At 45.7% G+C, this 16,439-nt stretch overlaps 1 protein-coding gene across 8 annotated transcripts in view; it reads right to left on the reverse strand.

Moving 5' to 3' along the window:
- The window catches only part of NUMA1 (nuclear mitotic apparatus protein 1), a 68,330-nt gene that overhangs the window by 22,553 nt on the left and 29,338 nt on the right, over positions 1-16,439 (reverse strand). For 4 of the 8 annotated variants that reach the window (XM_081798760.1, XM_081798762.1, XM_081798764.1 and 1 more), the window contains 2 exons: positions 10,234-10,307; positions 4,341-4,426 (listed from right to left, as the gene is read on the reverse strand). In XM_081798760.1, the coding sequence (XP_081654886.1) occupies positions 4,341-4,426; positions 10,234-10,275 (128 nt within the window). In that variant the 5' untranslated portion in view covers positions 10,276-10,307. Of the gene's footprint in view, positions 1-4,340; positions 4,427-10,233; positions 10,308-15,585; positions 15,806-16,068; positions 16,282-16,439 lie in introns of those variants that run through there. The other 4 variants (XM_081798765.1, XM_081798758.1, XM_081798759.1 and 1 more) reach the window with 3 other exon arrangements.

Here is a 16,439-nt window from a genome sequence, read left to right on the forward strand (position 1 = left end):
TACAGCTGGAGATACTGATTAAAGGGGCCTCTTGTTCCTCAATCTCCAGGTTCTACTGAATCTCCAGGTTTCAGCCAACTTTCTGAAGGGCAGGGCAGGCCCTAGAACCAGAGAACTTGCACCGCCAGACATCCTGCAAAGCATCAGCAGCATCCAAGCCAAGACCATGAATGTACTGCCCTCCCTCTCTCACGGGATTACAAAGGTTTCTTCCAAGTGAACCCCCTATTTTCTGGATAGCTGGTTTGTGATTAGGGACTCCTACAGAGCCTTCAGGAGATGCTCATCTCCTCCCAGACTCCTAAAAGAGCCACCTTCCCTACCCACCCACAATCTGGAACACTGTGACTCCTTCACTCAGCACAGAGCAGCAATTTCCTTAAGGGTATTCCATTAGATAAAAACAGAGAGGGTTCTTGCGTTAAATGTTCAGGAAATGCTGGGTTAAACCAAACTGAACATTTTCTAAAGAGAATATAACATGCATTATTTCCCAAACCCTATCTGACCACAAAACCTCTTTTTCCCTTACTAAGCCCCTGGGATAAGTTGCACGGAACATGCTTTAAAAATGCTAGACCTGGAGCCATCCAGCCCGTCCTTTAAAACTGAGTTCAAGGGGCACCTGGGTGGCTCAGTCGTTAAGCGTCTGCCTTCGGCTCAGGTCATGGTCCCAGGGTCCTGGGATCGAGCCCCGCGTCAGGCTCCCTGCTCAGCGGGAAGCCTACTTCTCCCACTCCCCCTGCTTGTGTTCCCTCTCTCACTGTGTCTCTCTCTGTCAAATAAATAAATAAAATCTTTAAAACAAAACAAAACAAAACTGAGTTCAAGGGGCACCTGGGTGGCTCAGTCAGTTAAGCGTCTGCCTTCAGCTCAGGTCATGATCCCAGGTTCCTGGGTTGGAGCCCCATGGTGGGCTCTCTGCTCAGCGGGAGCCTGCTTCTCCCTCTATCTGCCGCTCCCCCTGCTTGTGCTCTCTCTCACATGCTCTCTCTCTGTCAAATAAATAAATAAAACCTTTAAAAAATAAATAATAAAACTGAGTTCAAGTCTTATCTCTGGCAGGAAGTCATCCAGAACCACTGCCAGTCATGCCTCCTCACTCCTCAAGAATTCCTACAGCACTGACAGATACAAGGGCATCATTTACAATTGACCACACCAACTGCGCGCCTGGAAGCTAGGGTATAGGAGGTACTCGGTACATATGGGTTGACTGACAGATGAAGGAGGCTCTGTAATAGGAAGAGCAGAGGTCAACATCAGTAACACAAACGTCAGTGCTTTACGTTTTCTGGCAAAATGACTCCACTAAATTTTGCTATTCAGGCCTCACAGATATCAAAGAGATGGGACAGCCTTTTTGCTTCAGGCTATTCATACACAAAACAGAAAGGGAAATTTGCTAGAGAGGTGGATGCCAATGTATTTTCCCAGAGAGAAGTCTAAGTGGCCAAGGAACAAGCCCTGTTCGATTCCCACAGTTGCTATCTCCACCAGCCCTGCCGTCCTCCACCGTCTTCCCCTGAGAACTAGCATCTGATTTAGGTTAGCAACCGTAGCAGCATTGCAATGAAAAAGCCAGAACACATTCACCAAGAACATCTATTTTCCCGAAGGAAGGTGGTCTGCACTGTCCTGTATCAGAGATGGAGATTAGGGTTAACCTGGAATTTCAACAGCCCCTCCCCCTAGCGCACCACACACACGTGCTCACACATTGTGTTGTCTTTCCCTCTCACCTTCCCTCCACCTCCCCTCCTCCTACTCTAAGGCTCAGGCACTGCATCAGAAGACAACTTGGAAAATGTGCATCTTGAATTTGTAACCCTCCCTATGAAAATTTCCCACCAGGTTATAAACCTACATTGGCTAAACCAAGGACACACATCCTTACCCATGGACATATCTACTGCTCTTGTCATTAAGCCAAGGAAATTTATCTCCTCAAAAGCAAAAGCTCCTTGATCTATGCTTTTTTTTGGAAAGCAAAGCAAGGTTTATTGAGCAATAGCAAAGTGATAGTACAAAGCTCCCGAAGAGGGAGGGGATCCGAGAGGGTTGCCCTTTTTTTTCAGATTTTATTTTTTTAAGTAACCTCTACACCCAACGTAGAGCTCAAACTCGCAACCCCAAAATCAGTAGTCACATGCTCCACCAACTGAGCCAGCTAGGCGCCCAACCTTGATCTATTCTTATGTCAAAAAAAAAAAAAAAGCATGCTGCACCCTATTGTATGTTACAACACGAGGGGTATCACACCTGGCTGCCCCTCTTTCAGTGATGTTAAAATTATGTAGTAGGTTAGATATTGTCAGCCTAATGGTTTTACCAGCCACTGATGTGAACAGTCTAGATTTACTACTTCATTAGGGTTTGAAAAATAATTATTTTCATTAGGAATTGCAAAATGTTGACTTATAAGTGGTGCACAATTCCACCTATGAAGTATCCTTACAAAAAAACAAAACAAAACAAAACAAAAAAGAGCAATAAAAAAACCCTTAAGTTAAATCAAGCTTGGCTCTCATCACCAGTTTATAGGCAACAAGGGGGACAAGAAGAACAAGCTGAACAGCACTGGGATTATACAATTAATAAAATCCAGAACTTAGGAAATTCTATAAAATTGGAAGAAAAGAAAATGGGGTAAGGTATGGGGGTAGAAATGAGTAGGAAACAAGACTGGTGGGAGGAGAGGAGCCCCTGATGAAAGCTCTTCAATACCAAGGCTGAAGATTTTCGATTTCAACTTCCTGGCAACGAAGAGTCACTGAGGTCCACCAGCTGTGGGGCATCACAGTGTAAGCAGGATGGCAGGAAGGTATGCCCTGGAATATGCACAGATTAGAGGAGAACGAGGTCACGAGGACCTGGTACCCAGAATGAGGCAGGGGCAGGGATGTGAGAAGTCTTCAAAGGACAAACTGAGAGGATGGTGACTGAGTAGAACCACTGCCAAAGAGAGGGAGGAATTCAAGATGCTGCTGAAAGGTCCTGCCTGGGTAACTGGGAGACAAAATGGTACTATCTATATACCAAAATAAGAAAACAGTAACTTCTTTTCACTAAGGCAGGTGCTGGTTAGAGCCACAGGGACCTTCAAAACATCTTATAAGACATCCCACCACCAACATACATTTCAAAAATTACATTCAGAAGATTAAAAACAAAAACCACTCTGTTCCAGGCTACTCAGCCCCACTAGACTTTGCTGAAGAAGAGTATCAACTACATTTTCGTTCCTTTACTTACTCAACAAACATTAACCAATGTAGTGTGTTAAGCCAGGTGCAGGGGACCCCAAGGGGAATCAGTTCTACCTTCTTTCCCTATGAATGGGTGGCCAGGCAGCTTCACACAGATGCCGATTCCATGGCACTGGTTCCTACCTGCTGTGTGTGCAACAGAAACACCCTCAACACCTCAGTCTGTCCCTGACCTAGGGGCTCAGAGTCAACAAAAAGGGAGGGTCCTCTCCACTGTCTCCACGATCCTTTATATTATGGCTGACCTCTACTTTTGCCCGCAGCACAAAGAAGTGAAAAGGTCAGTTTTGCCCTCCATAATTCCTGAAAGTTGATGAGAGAGGAAAAAGGATGAACTATATGAGCCTAGAACAATAACTGCAGGTTATAGCTTGACCCATCTTTGCTTGGTTCCAGAGAGGTAAGATATAAGGCGGAAGCCCCACTCCACTGATTTCCCAGATAACTGTGATGTTCAAAGGAACCGTGCTAAAGACAGACATAAAACAAAGCTCAATAGAATCCTGGCTACATGACAACAAGCAGCTTATCAAATGCTAATTGATCTCACAAAGCAAGTTAATGAGGCAGATGAAAACCCCAGAAATGCTGAAATGGTTTAGAAAAGAGCATATCTGTGCTGTGCTAACAGGTTAGAGATAAGATTTCTAGGTGCTGCTTATTGCCCTCCAGTACAAGAGCTTCCCCTTTCTTCTTCCTGACCCTACAAGTTGCCAGGAGGGCTTGTGAGAAGCCCCAAGAAGAGGGTATGGAAGACTCATTGAGACAAGAGGACAGCGAGCTCCAGAGCAGGCTCTTGGAACACTGTGATAGCAATGAGACTTGCAGGCTCTCCTGGGCAAGCGTGAGGAAGCCTTAGGGTGGGACAAGAGCGAAACCTCTCCCACAGACAGACTCAGTGACCAGAACAGGAGGCTGGTGTGCCCTTGCCTCTGGCTCCACGCTGGCAGTCCTGCCCATGCCTTCTGCTCACAGCCGTCAGTAAGGAAAGGGAGTACCTGCCGTCCCCAGCCCAGCACACCAACACACGCTTCACCTGAGAGGCTGGTGAGGGGTGTGGCGCATACTCACATGCTGTCAATGATCTTGATGAAGACGCTGCAGTCCTGGAGCTGCAGCACGGCCTCCACAGGGCTGGCCACATGCAGACTGTTCACCTGCAAAACACAGGGAGGAGCCTGCTGGAACAGAGGAAGTGACAGGAGCACTGCGGCTCGCTCCTCCCCCAGAGGCAGACCACCCGCCAGATCGCTGGGAGTGCCCACAGCTGTAGGCCTCAGGCCTTCTGGAGCAGTCACTTCAGCCAAGGAGAGCTGCTGTCCCCGCTCCTCCAGTGACAGCCACCTGAATGCTGCCGTCAGAGTCTTTCCTCTGGCTTCAACTAAATGAGAGCTTAAATACTAGGATGTTCCAGCACTAGGGATACACTTTAACTATAACTCGGCATAAAATGGTTTTTTTTTTTTAAGATTTTATTTATTTACTTGACAGCGAGCGAGCGAGCACAAGCAGGTGAGAGGGAGAAGCAGGCTCCCCACTGAGCAGGGAGCCTGATGCGGGGCCCAATCCCAGGAACCTCAGGATTGTGACCTGAGCCGAAGGCAGTCGCTTAACCAACTGAGCCACCCAGGCGTCCCATAAAATGGTTTTCTGGAAGGATACACGAGAAACTGTACCACCACTGCCTCTAGGGACAGGAACTTGATGGCTGAAAGTCAGATGTGGGAAAAAGAAAGGCTTTTTATATTATTGCCCTTTGTGTCTCTTGTATGTTTACACTATAACCCTCTGTAGCTCAAATTATCACACTACAGCCCTTTCTATCTCAAGAATTTTGAACTATCTATTCAAAGCTTAAATACTACATATGCTTTATATACTCCCACACGGATATAAAATCTTGTTATTAATGCATTTTAAAAATTCTTTCCAGACATAAAATTTCAGCTGTCACAGGGAGAAATGATGAGGCAATAAGATAATAAGAAAAAAAATGAGGAAGGAAAAGAAGAGCTGGGAACCCTAGGGCAAAACTTGTCAATTCCAATTTAATCGCCTGCTTTTCTTTGCCTTAAGGCTGCCATCCCTCTAACTCAGTCTTCACAACTAGGAAATTCACCAGCAGTCACCTGTAAATGAGTCAGGTACACAGGTTATTCAACAAGCATATACGGTCAACTTCTACAGAAAAACCTCACGAATTCCAAAACCACCAAGTTCAGAAGAAGCCTGGGCTAAACTTCACCTTTGTTACTTCCACAGGAAAAAAAGGGTTTGCTAAATCAATCAATCCCATATGCAAGACTGAGGAAGGAGGGAACTCAAGCTGCTTGACAAGGTATTTGTAAGAACTTCAGCACAGTGGTTACGTGCAATGAGCAGATTCTACTGTTTATAAATGCGCTCTTTAAAAGGTACTGAACTATGGGGCGCCTGGCTGGCTCAGTCAGAAGCACATGCAACTCTTGATCTCAGGGTCGTGAGTTCGAGCCCCACGCTGGGGGTGGGGGGGCTTTTCTTTTTTAGTAATCTAAAAAAAGAAATAAAACATTACTAAAAAAATAAATAAAAATATAGATAGTACTGGGCTGGGAGCTCCCAGATTAAGATTTTGAATCCAACTCCTCCACTTACGTGCCAGGAACCTTTGTTATCAACTTATTTCTCTCTCTGCCTACTTTCTCACTTGCCAAATGGATGGAATCCCTACATTGTTTACTTCAGAGGACCAGTGTGGGTTCAAATGGGATTATGAATGCAAGAACACATTACAAAATAAAAGTGCTAAATGCAAAGCACTATTATGGTTAATAAAATAAAAATAATGAAGCAGATGCAGCAAAACTACTTCTCAGTTTAATTAGCTGACTGCACTAGAGAATCAAGAGTATTAAAAAAAAAATGACTCAGCCACAGATACTATTTATTCGTTAAATATATATATATATTTTAAGATTTTATTTATTTGAGTGAGAGCAGGAGCAGGGGGAGGAGCAGAGGGAGAGAGACAAACCGACTCCCTGCTGGGTGGGGAGCCCCACTTGGGACTCGATCCCGGGACCCTGAAATCATGACCTGAGCTGAAATGAGAGGCTGAACTGACTGAGTTACCCAGGTGCTCCTATATACTTTTATATTATAAACAACTTCTTGGGGCACCTGGGTGGCTCAGTCGTTAGGCGTCTGCCTTCGGCTCAGGTCATGATTTCAGGGTCCTGGGATCGAGCCCCACATCGGGCTCCCTGCTCTGCGGGAAGCCTGCTTCTCCCTCTCCCACTCCCCCTGCTTGTGTTCCCTCTCTCGCTGTCTCTCTCTGTCAAATAAATAAAATCTTTAAAAAAATAAAAATAAAAATACACAACTTCTAGGGACACCTGGGTGGCTCAGTCAGTTAAGTGTCTACCTTCGGTTCAGGTCATGATTCCAGGGTCCTGGGACCCAGTCCCGCATCGGGCTTCTTGCTCAGCGAGGACCCTGCTTCTCCCTCTGCCTGCCGCTCCCTCTGCTTGTGCACGCTAGCTCGCTCTCTGACAAATAAGTAAAATCTTAAAAAAAAAAAAAAATTAAAAAAAAAAACCACTTCTAGATGGATCTAAATGAAAATAGGTTAAAAGTTAAAAAAAAAAGTGTAGAACATAAAATGTGACCTCTTGCTGAAGCTTTCAATTTATACCATCTTTATATATATGTGTGTGTATAAATATATATACACACACACATATTTATACCACTTTTTTTTTTTTAAAGATTTTATTTATTTGATAGAGACACAGTGAGAGAAGGAACACAAGCAGGGGGAGTGGGAGAGGGAGAAGCAGGCTTCCCGCTGAGCAGGGAGCCTGATGCGGGGCTCGAGCCCAGGACCCTGGGACCATGACCTGAGCCGAAGGCAGTCGCTTAATGACTGAGCCACCCAGGTGCCCCTTTATACCACCTTTTGAGGGGAAAAGCCTAATCTAATTAGTCAGGAAAGGCCAGTGTAAATTTTTGAGGAAGATTCTGAATATTCCAGGCCAAGATCCTTTTCCACGAGATGAAAATAGAGTGCCAAGACTTAAGCATCCAAAACCATCTCCTTTTAATACCTATAATCAAAGGAAAACTTTAAGGGCTATGAATGCTTGTTCACTAACAAGACTGAAAGATCACACCAGTTAGCTGATTTAAAGTCACTTAAGGAATCTGGATTCATCTCCTATCAATTAAGTAATAATCCAGCAATAGTTTCTTTCATAGAGATAAAAATGCATTTTCTTCCTGTGCATTATTTTGCTCTCAAATGAGAAATTGTTGGAAAGCTGAGTAAGTGGAGAAACTCTTTCATCTTTAGTCAGGGATTAAAAGATAAGAATAAGGGCCTAGGGGCGCTTGGGTGGCTCAGTCGGTTAAGCGGCTGCCTTCGGCTTAGGTCATGATCCTGGAGTCCTGGGATCAAGCCCCACATCTGGCTCCCTCCTCAGCAGGGAGTCTACTTCTCCCTCTGACCCTACCCCCTCTTGTTCTCTCTCTCTCTCTCTCCCTCTCTCTTTCTCTCTCTGAAATAAATGAATAAAATCTTTAAAAAAAAAAAAAAAGAATAAGGGCCTAGCTCACTGCAGAACCCAAGAGCTGCCTGTAATGTTTTTCAGGGTTGCTTAAGGTTGTCAAATCTTAAGAAGTTCCCTATTCCCACTAACAATTCATTCACTGTAACTGCTGGATAGAGAACAATTTCAAGCTACACTTCAAGTAAAATATAAATTTATTTTTACACTATAAAATAAATTACTGAAACTTTGGGGGGAAAAAACCCCACTCATTCTAGTATTTTAATGCATGCACTTTTAGCATTTTGATGTATTTCTTTCTAGTCTTTTTTCCCTACATCATTTTTCTCTAAACCACAACTATAATTGTCACGTGTATATATTCTATGCCACTCTTCCCACTAACATAACAAGCATTATTTGACACTGCTACAGTATCATAAAATCCACTTTAGCTGCCTAACTTTTGTTTAAATTGAAAATTTCTAAAAAAAAATTCTGTTATCATATATTAATATTTTAATGCATGTTTATTTTGACTTTTGAAAAAAGTATACAAGTACCTGCTATTTAATAAAACTAGCCCTGTATCGGTTCTTCTCTGTAATGGTAGTACTCACTAATAGAAACAAGCCTAGGACCTAAATAAATAAATATACTGATCAACTTAAAATAGTGTGGCTAAAGGATCCCCCAATATTCAGTTAATCCACTGAACTGGAGACAAAGCTCACAGCCCCCAAACCCAACCAGGCCCCTCTTAGGGATGAGGGGAGGAAAAGGAAGAGAAAATGTTTCTAACATAGATCTAAAACACTGAAATTTAATATAAAATATGTAAAACATAAATATAAAAATACCCATTTAAAACTACACAACTAAAATTCATTTATTTCAGAAACTGAACACAAAGAATGCACATTTTGTATATTAAACACATTTCCTGTCTAGAGATCTAACAGTAATTAAAGACAGTGTCTTATTTTTTTTTAAGATTTTATTTATTTATTTAACAGAGAGAGAGCATGCACAAGCAGGGAGAGTGGCAGGGAGAGGGAGAAGCAGGCTCCCCACTGAGCAAGGAGCCCCATGCGGGACTTGGGACTCAATCCCAGGACTCTGGGATCATGACCGAAGCAAAAATAGATGCTTAAGTGACAGCCACCCAGGTGCCCCAAACACAGTGTCTTATTAAATCCACCCTACTTAGAAATTAAACATTCTGGGTGCCTGGGTGGCTCAGTCGTTAAGCGTCTGCCTTCGGCTCAGGTCATGATCCCAGAGTCCTGGGATCGAGCCCCGAATCAGGCTCCCTGCTCAGCAGGAAGTCTGCTTCTCTCTCTCCCACCCCCCTGCTTGTGTTCCTTCCTCTCTCGCTGTTTCTCTGTCATATAAATCTTTAAAAAAAAAAAAGAAATTAAACATTCATTTCCTTTAAAATATTCTATAATTTTTTTTTAAAGATTTTATTTATTTATTTACCCAGGCGCCCCTATAATTTTTTTTAAGTTGGCTTTTTCATTGGCCCTAATTGATCAGTAGTCAGGTGACTACTAAAATACCCTGTACCACATAGCATGCCCCAGCAATACTTTAAGTATCAAGAATTATTATTTATTAAGATACAGTGCTAGATGTTTTCTACACACATTATGTCCTCATCCTCATCATAACACCATGAGGTATTTTTATTATTTCCATTTTAAAAATAAGGCGCTGAGAGGCTAAGTAACTTGCCCTGGGTCACACACCCCAGCCACAGCAGTGATTCTAAGTCAGGCTGTCTGACTCCATCAGGTCTGTCATCACTACACTCTGTGTCCTCTTCTGCTTCCCTGCAGCTTTATGTTCCCAATGCTTGGTATTACTCTTTCATTTGCCATTGTTCATCTTGGACAGAAGATATATGAAAAGACCTAGCACAAAGATTTAAGTAATCACACAAAGATTTAGGTAATCAAGAAGGCAACAGGAGGACAATGGAAGCAGACAGAAACATGGTAAAGAAAGCGAGGAGAACCTTGCCCTACGATAAAAGGCCTTTCAAGACCAAAGTCCCTGAATGTCAGTGAAGCTCAGGATAAACCCTTCTAGTCAGGAAAATGCACAGGAAGCAAATGAAGATGGGTCTCCGTGCTGCCCTGCAGCCAACGAGGGTTTCCATGACCAAAAGGAAATACAGACCGCTCCTAAGAGGTATATAGAAGCTTAGAAGGGAGTTCTCTTCTAAGCTACACAAGTGGTGTCATGGATCACTGTCAGGAGCAACACTGCCAGAAATAGTAAAAGTTAACAACTAAGGGGAAAGGCAAGGGAAAACTGTATTTCCTTCATCTGGAGATGAGAAGACTTCACATAGTCATGGCTCCTAAAAACTCCTCTTCCGCCTCTGCAAACCTCCTGGAGAATCTCAGACCAAAGAGAGGAAGACTACTCACCCAAGAGAGGAGTGCAGCTGCCCGGGTGGCATGGAGCGTCATCTTGGTGACACCAAACAGTCACCCCAATGCACCTGGAAACCAAGAGAAGAAGAAGAGCAGTTAATTATATCAGATATCCATAATGAAGGACAAGGAGGGAAGTGGTTCAATATACTAGCTCTGAATACTTAAATCTCTCTTCCCTCAGCATTTAACCCAACAAGGCACATGGGTATTTTTAGAAAGCTCAAAGTACACATTAAAATTACTATAAAACTTATCATAACAGTAAAGAGTCCTGCATTTATTTATTTATTTATTTTTAAAGATTTTATTTATTTATATGACAGAGAGAGACAGCGAGAACAGGAACACAAGCAGGGGGAGTGGGAGAGGGAGAAGCAGGCTTCCTGCTGAGCAGGGAGCCCAATGCGGAGCTCGATCCCAGGACCCTGGGATCATGACCTGAGCCGAAGGCAGACGCTTAATGACTGAGCCACCCAGGCGCCCGAGTCCTGCATTTAATTCAATGTCCACAAACTCTACACACAATCTTTCTGTTCCACAGAAAATGTAACACTCAAGGCTGTCCTCCAACCCTGTTCTTTGGGACATGGTGCCCTTAAAACATGGAACAAACATGGTTTCTCAGCCAGAGGTGGGTCTGAATGGCGATTCCATATGACCTTGGACAAGCAGCATAACTTCTTTTAGTCTCGGTTTCCTCATCTGCAAAATGGGATTTGCAAACACCTCTCTGGGTTACTGTGAGGCTTCAAGACAAAGCAGGTAACACAAATAGCCTGTGTTAACATAGTGTTAACAGTGCCTGGCACATGGTAGGTATACGCTAAATGATCACTTATCTTAAGCAGAAAGATTGATTTCTGGCTCTTTCTGTAGGTGCCCAAATTCTACCTAACAATAACCAAGTTCTTGAGGGAAACCTCTCCGAATTCTGGATTTTTGTATCTCCCACAGAAATGTCAAAGATACAGTTCAAATGAGGGACTGGATGATGCCAGATTCAATTCTGGCAGAGATCTCATGAGACATTTAATGAAAGACTAGGTACCTATCCTGGTATTCCTACTCCCAATTTCCCTTCCCACTGGGAATTGGCCATCTGCCTGCCAACCTGCCCAAGAAACCACAGACCTGGTAACTAAATATTCCTCAACATCTCCCAGCAGCCCCCACAATTCCTACAAAGCACGGGAGCAATCAGCCCCACCTCCCCGTCCTGTCACAGGTATTCAGTCTGTCACTATTCCATGAAGAACATGAGTGGTTAAGTCACATCACCTATATCTCTCCCCATATATTAGCATCTCCAACGTGTGGGTCCTATGGACCCAACATTTGTTAAGCACTTTTTGTTTTTTTTAAAGATTTTATTTACTTGAGAGAGAGAGAGAGCATGTGCACGAGCAGAGGGAGAGAAGCAGGCTCCCCCAACTTGGGGCTCGATCCCAGGACCCCAAGATCACAACCTGAGCCGAAGTCAGACACAATGAACTGAGCCAACCAGGTGCCCCACATCTGCTAAGCACCTTCTGTACACAATGTGTTGGGGATAAGAAAGACACCATTCTTGTCTGTAAGGTACTTAACTGTCTAGTAGGGGAAAGATATACATAAATCTGATGATTCCACTCCCCATCATTCTTAGTCCTTCCTATGTAAGTGTAGTGTGTTTATCAACCAAGCAAAAAAAGTCCATACATATGTTCATTCTGTGCTACATGGGAAATGGGACACTGACATGGTTCCTGCCTCTGAGGAGCTTACAGCAGGATGAGGAGTGAAATTAAACATACATGAAGCTTTAAATAATAGAAAATAACTAAATGCTAAATGTAACTAAATGCTAATTATAATTAAGTGCTTCCTGACCCCACAAAACCCAACAAGATTCCACCTGTCATACCAACGTCAGTCTTGGAAATGAGCCCATTCACCTGGGCTTTGGCAAGAGCAAGGGAAGTGGTTAAGGGAGCTCTCAGGAGGGCAGAGAAGCTAAAGGGCCTATGTGTTCCTCAGTCTTGGATGATTTTCACCCATCATGGCCTACCCATCGGCACTGGATGCTTAGCTCCCTGGGGCCAGGCAAGGATACAGACAGATGGTCTTAACTGTTGTACCGCAAAAAGACTTTTTTGGTTGGTTGGCAAGCCTAAAGTTAGAGGGACCATGCCTGGCCCTTGCGGTGAAGGCAGCAATAGCCAAATGCTCTACTGGGGCATCTAAAAAAATAAATAAATAAATAAGGGTGCCTGGGTGGCTCAGATGGTTAAGCGTCTGCCTTCGGCTCAGGTCATGATCCCAGGGTCCTGGGATCGAGTCCCGCACTGGGCTCCCTGCTAGGCGGGGAGCCTGCTTCTCCCTCTGCCTCTGCCTCTCTCTCTCTCTGACTCATGAATAAATAAATAAAAATAAAAAATAAAGAAAGTCTATATGTTAATTGAATTTAAATAGATAAAAATTTTAAAATTAAAAAAAAAAAGTCTATGCTATTCAGGAACAAGGGAAATGAGGCTCAGATCACCTCTCCCTCATCCCCACTGTTGCCTCTAGACTTGCTATCCTTTTGAAGAGGTCCAAAATTTCAGTCAGAAATTTTATTTATTTGTAACCAGAGGTAGATCTTGCCCCCTCTGAGAGATTCCACAGCTGTGTTGCTAAAAATGACCTGAGGTTTAAACAAACTCTTCCCTTCATCTCAGAGGCAAAACATACAATCCTTATGTCCTCCCCTGGGGAAGCCTTTCTAAAACTAGTTCCACTGCTCAGGAAAACCCGTGTCAAATGCCTTCTTCTATGCTCCCCAGACACAGAAACAGGAGGAATCCAATAATCAACAAACTCCAGAATGACCTTGTCAGTTCAAAGCCCATAAAGAAGCATTTTCCCAGACACAGGACACTGGAGTGGGACCTGCTAGGACAGCCAGCCATTCACTTCTCTGGGTAATGAATGATTGAAGCCAGTGGCACAGCTAGTCCTTGGACTGAGACTACAGCTTTAAGCAGGCCTTGGCTTAGAACCCAAGGGCTCCCAGCCAAAGCACCATCCTCCCCACCCTCCCCCTGAAATCTGAGGCAAGCCCCACCCAGAAGACTGGGTGATGGTCATGGCGATGGAAAAACAGATCCCCACGATTGTAGCTCAGAACCATTTCACAGAAGGATCTGCTGAGATCCACCCCAACTTGATCAGGTACCACCCACCCACATCCCCCAATCAATCAACAAACAAACAAAACCCAGGAATGCAAGCCTTCTCAAGGCACCTTCAGAGTTCCTACCCGGCCCGTTTCTTTGAAAAGAAGTGCCCCCAGAATCCCAAACAGAGGCTTCACAGAGCTGATAAGGTGGCCTCTCTTCCCAAAGCTCAAGAAGGAACCAAGACACACACAGAAGCAGCTGCTTTATAAACTAAAGGCCTTGCATCCTCTTTACATTTTCAAAACTGATATAATGTAAATTCCTACATCAGGACCAATTCCCACATTTACAGTAACCCCACTATGTTTCTAGAGAAGATATATCAGGACAAGGAAAATGACACTCAAGAGACGCACAGCCACCTAGCTCAGACCCTCTCTGGGTCTTAAAGAGTTAAAACCTAGCCATGGTTTTCTACCAGGGCTGAAGCTAATGCAAACCACCTGCTTAGATGCAAGGAACAGGACCAGAGGGTCGGATTGCTAAGCTCTGGGGTCTGTTCTAGAAGTTTCAGTTCTAAGGTTAACCAAGTGATAGGCCAAGGGCGAGAAGGTCTGAGTTGTGGCAGTGCTGCTCTCCTTACCCCACCCCCTAGCCTGGGTGCCAGCTCCTTGTAAGACCATCTCTTAGCCACTTACTGCCTGCCTGAACACCAGCCCTTCCTCAAGATAACACCAAAGTGACCTTTGGTCCCAGAAAGCAACAAAATTGTACTGATCACCACTCACGAGCCCCCTGCCTCCACTGAACCATCCTTCTCTTAAGTGGCAGCTCCCACTCTCAGAATTTCTGGGCCCAAAGCCCACACAAACTCCCACCTCAAAGCGTCCTTCCCCAAGCCCCGCCCCCTCTCTACCCCATGGTTCCAAAGGCTCAGAGCTCAGGAGGGAAATGTCTGTCCTATCTATAAGACCATGCTCAATGGCAAGGTTTACCACTACTTACCCTGACAGCCTGCCTGCCTGTAGCCATAAAAATTCCATGCTCTGTACACCTAAAAGAGATACTCCCACCATCTAAGTGAACTCGACATCCACAGGGTAAACACCCTGATCTTGAGGGTGTTCCTCCTCCTCTGACTGTGGGAGGGACAGGTCAGGAGGCACTGGCAAACAAGCACCCAGACCTCACCTGGTAGGTTACCTCAGAGGGGCCCAGCAAAGGCCAAGCTATGTCGCCATAGGCTAACTCATCATAAAGAACAAAGTAAGAAATATCTTGCTGGTGCATCTCTAGGCTTGGAGGAGGTAAAAGGCCCAAGGACCAGCAGCTCCAACAGAAGCCAAGGAGGAAAAAATATAATCCTTTTCAACTCCTGGGGAGTCCTGGATAGGCTGTCTCATCTAAGTCCAAAGGGTTTCTCTGCACTCCTGAAGTCAGGGCAAACCAGCTTGCTGGATGTATTCCCTGGGCCCCCTAAAGAGACTTAGTCTGGACTCAGGCCCCTCCTGCCCTTCACACAGACCAACCCTTCTGTGTAGCCTAGAATTTGGCCCAGAGCCCTCGTGAGGAACAGAAGGGCTTCAAGGGAAACCAAGATTTCTCTGGTTTCTTCAAAAGTGGCTTACTGGTATCTGCCTTCCCCCCCACCCCATGCTCTGCAGGGTCCAGATCAGAAAGATGTGGGCAAAAGGGTTGCCTCATGAAGTAGACCTGGGGCCTACAGCCATATACTGCACATACACACCCAAGCACACTCCAGCAGTTCATCAGCACCTGACCGCACTACTATATTCACACACCCTGGTCGCTACCAGCTGACAAAATGAACCCTTTTCGCTCCCCACCACTGCGTACACACCCAGGCCTCACTCAGGAATGGAGAAGCTCTCCTGAGCTGTCTCTACAGCTCAGTGTGCAGGCGCACGCTTTCCCCCCTCTGAACAAAAACAAGCTGACATCTAGGCGAGGGGGAAAGAAAGCAACCCTTTGCTCTCAAAGGCGCCAACTCCCGGATGTTGGCAAGCTCTGCTCCCAGCGCCTGTTTCTGAGTGTTTACTTGCGCTCCCTCTCCTCTCCCTCCCCTTTAAGGATGGCGCAGGAAAGGGGGGGGGGAACTCCACCGCACCCCCTCGTCCATGTTTGAACAAAAACCCAGAGAAAGAGGGAGGGAGAAAAAGTCTCAGTGCAGGGGGGGCCTTACCAGACTCCTAAAGCCAAACGTATCTACAGGTTTTAATCCGCCATTAGCATTTAAATCTTGAAAGGAGAGGAGAAAGGGGGGGCTAGTGGAAAGTAACCCCACACACAAAAGAAAAGTTGTTGGTTTTCTTCTCAGTCAGCCTGGCAGGAGCGATCTTCCTGGCTGACAGCCAGAAGTACGTCACAGCCAGGAGTCTGCTTTCTTTAAAGGCACAGCAAGCTTCCGTGATCTGGGAGCGCGGCGAAAGCAGAGAACTCTCGGCAAGGGGGGGAGGGGCGGCAGTCGGGGGCAAGGAGGGAGGGGCGCCCTGGAGAGGAGGGGCCGGGAAGGCTAGGCCCACGAACAAGAGAATAGGACGCATGAGGGGGGGAGGCACGCGGGAGCCAGCAGACAAAAAATTCTGAACCGCAACAGTGGCAAGAGCCGAGGCAAACTGTGGCATAAATACACAAAACACATCTCACAGTGGCCTGCCTGACAAACCTGGTATCACCCGGACACTCCCCCTTCGCTCTCTTAACACAGCAGTGACAGCCTGTCCATCTCTCTGGCCAGCAACGGACTGCCCTGATGATTAGATCAGCCCCTGCCTGGCGGCGCGCGGGGCAGGGAGGAAGAGCCGGGAACAGAGGCTTTGGAGGGTGAGCAGGACACAGGCCCTTTCACGCGGGGCAGCTTCCTGCCGGCTCCAGGGCGGGGCGGCTGTGTCTTTAAGCACACACATGCCGCTCACACACAAAGCGCCGGCCTCCTTTCGCGGGCGCCGCCTGCCCTGGGACAAGGCCACCCCCCCACCCCACCCCCCCCCGCGCAAGCCCATTCCCTGAGGGAATCTCTCCAGCCCGTACCTTCTG

This window comes from Leptonychotes weddellii, chromosome 11 (assembly GCF_054177405.1).
Source record: "Leptonychotes weddellii isolate Sample4059 chromosome 11, ASM5417740v2, whole genome shotgun sequence".
Lineage (NCBI taxonomy): Eukaryota > Metazoa > Chordata > Mammalia > Carnivora > Phocidae > Leptonychotes > Leptonychotes weddellii.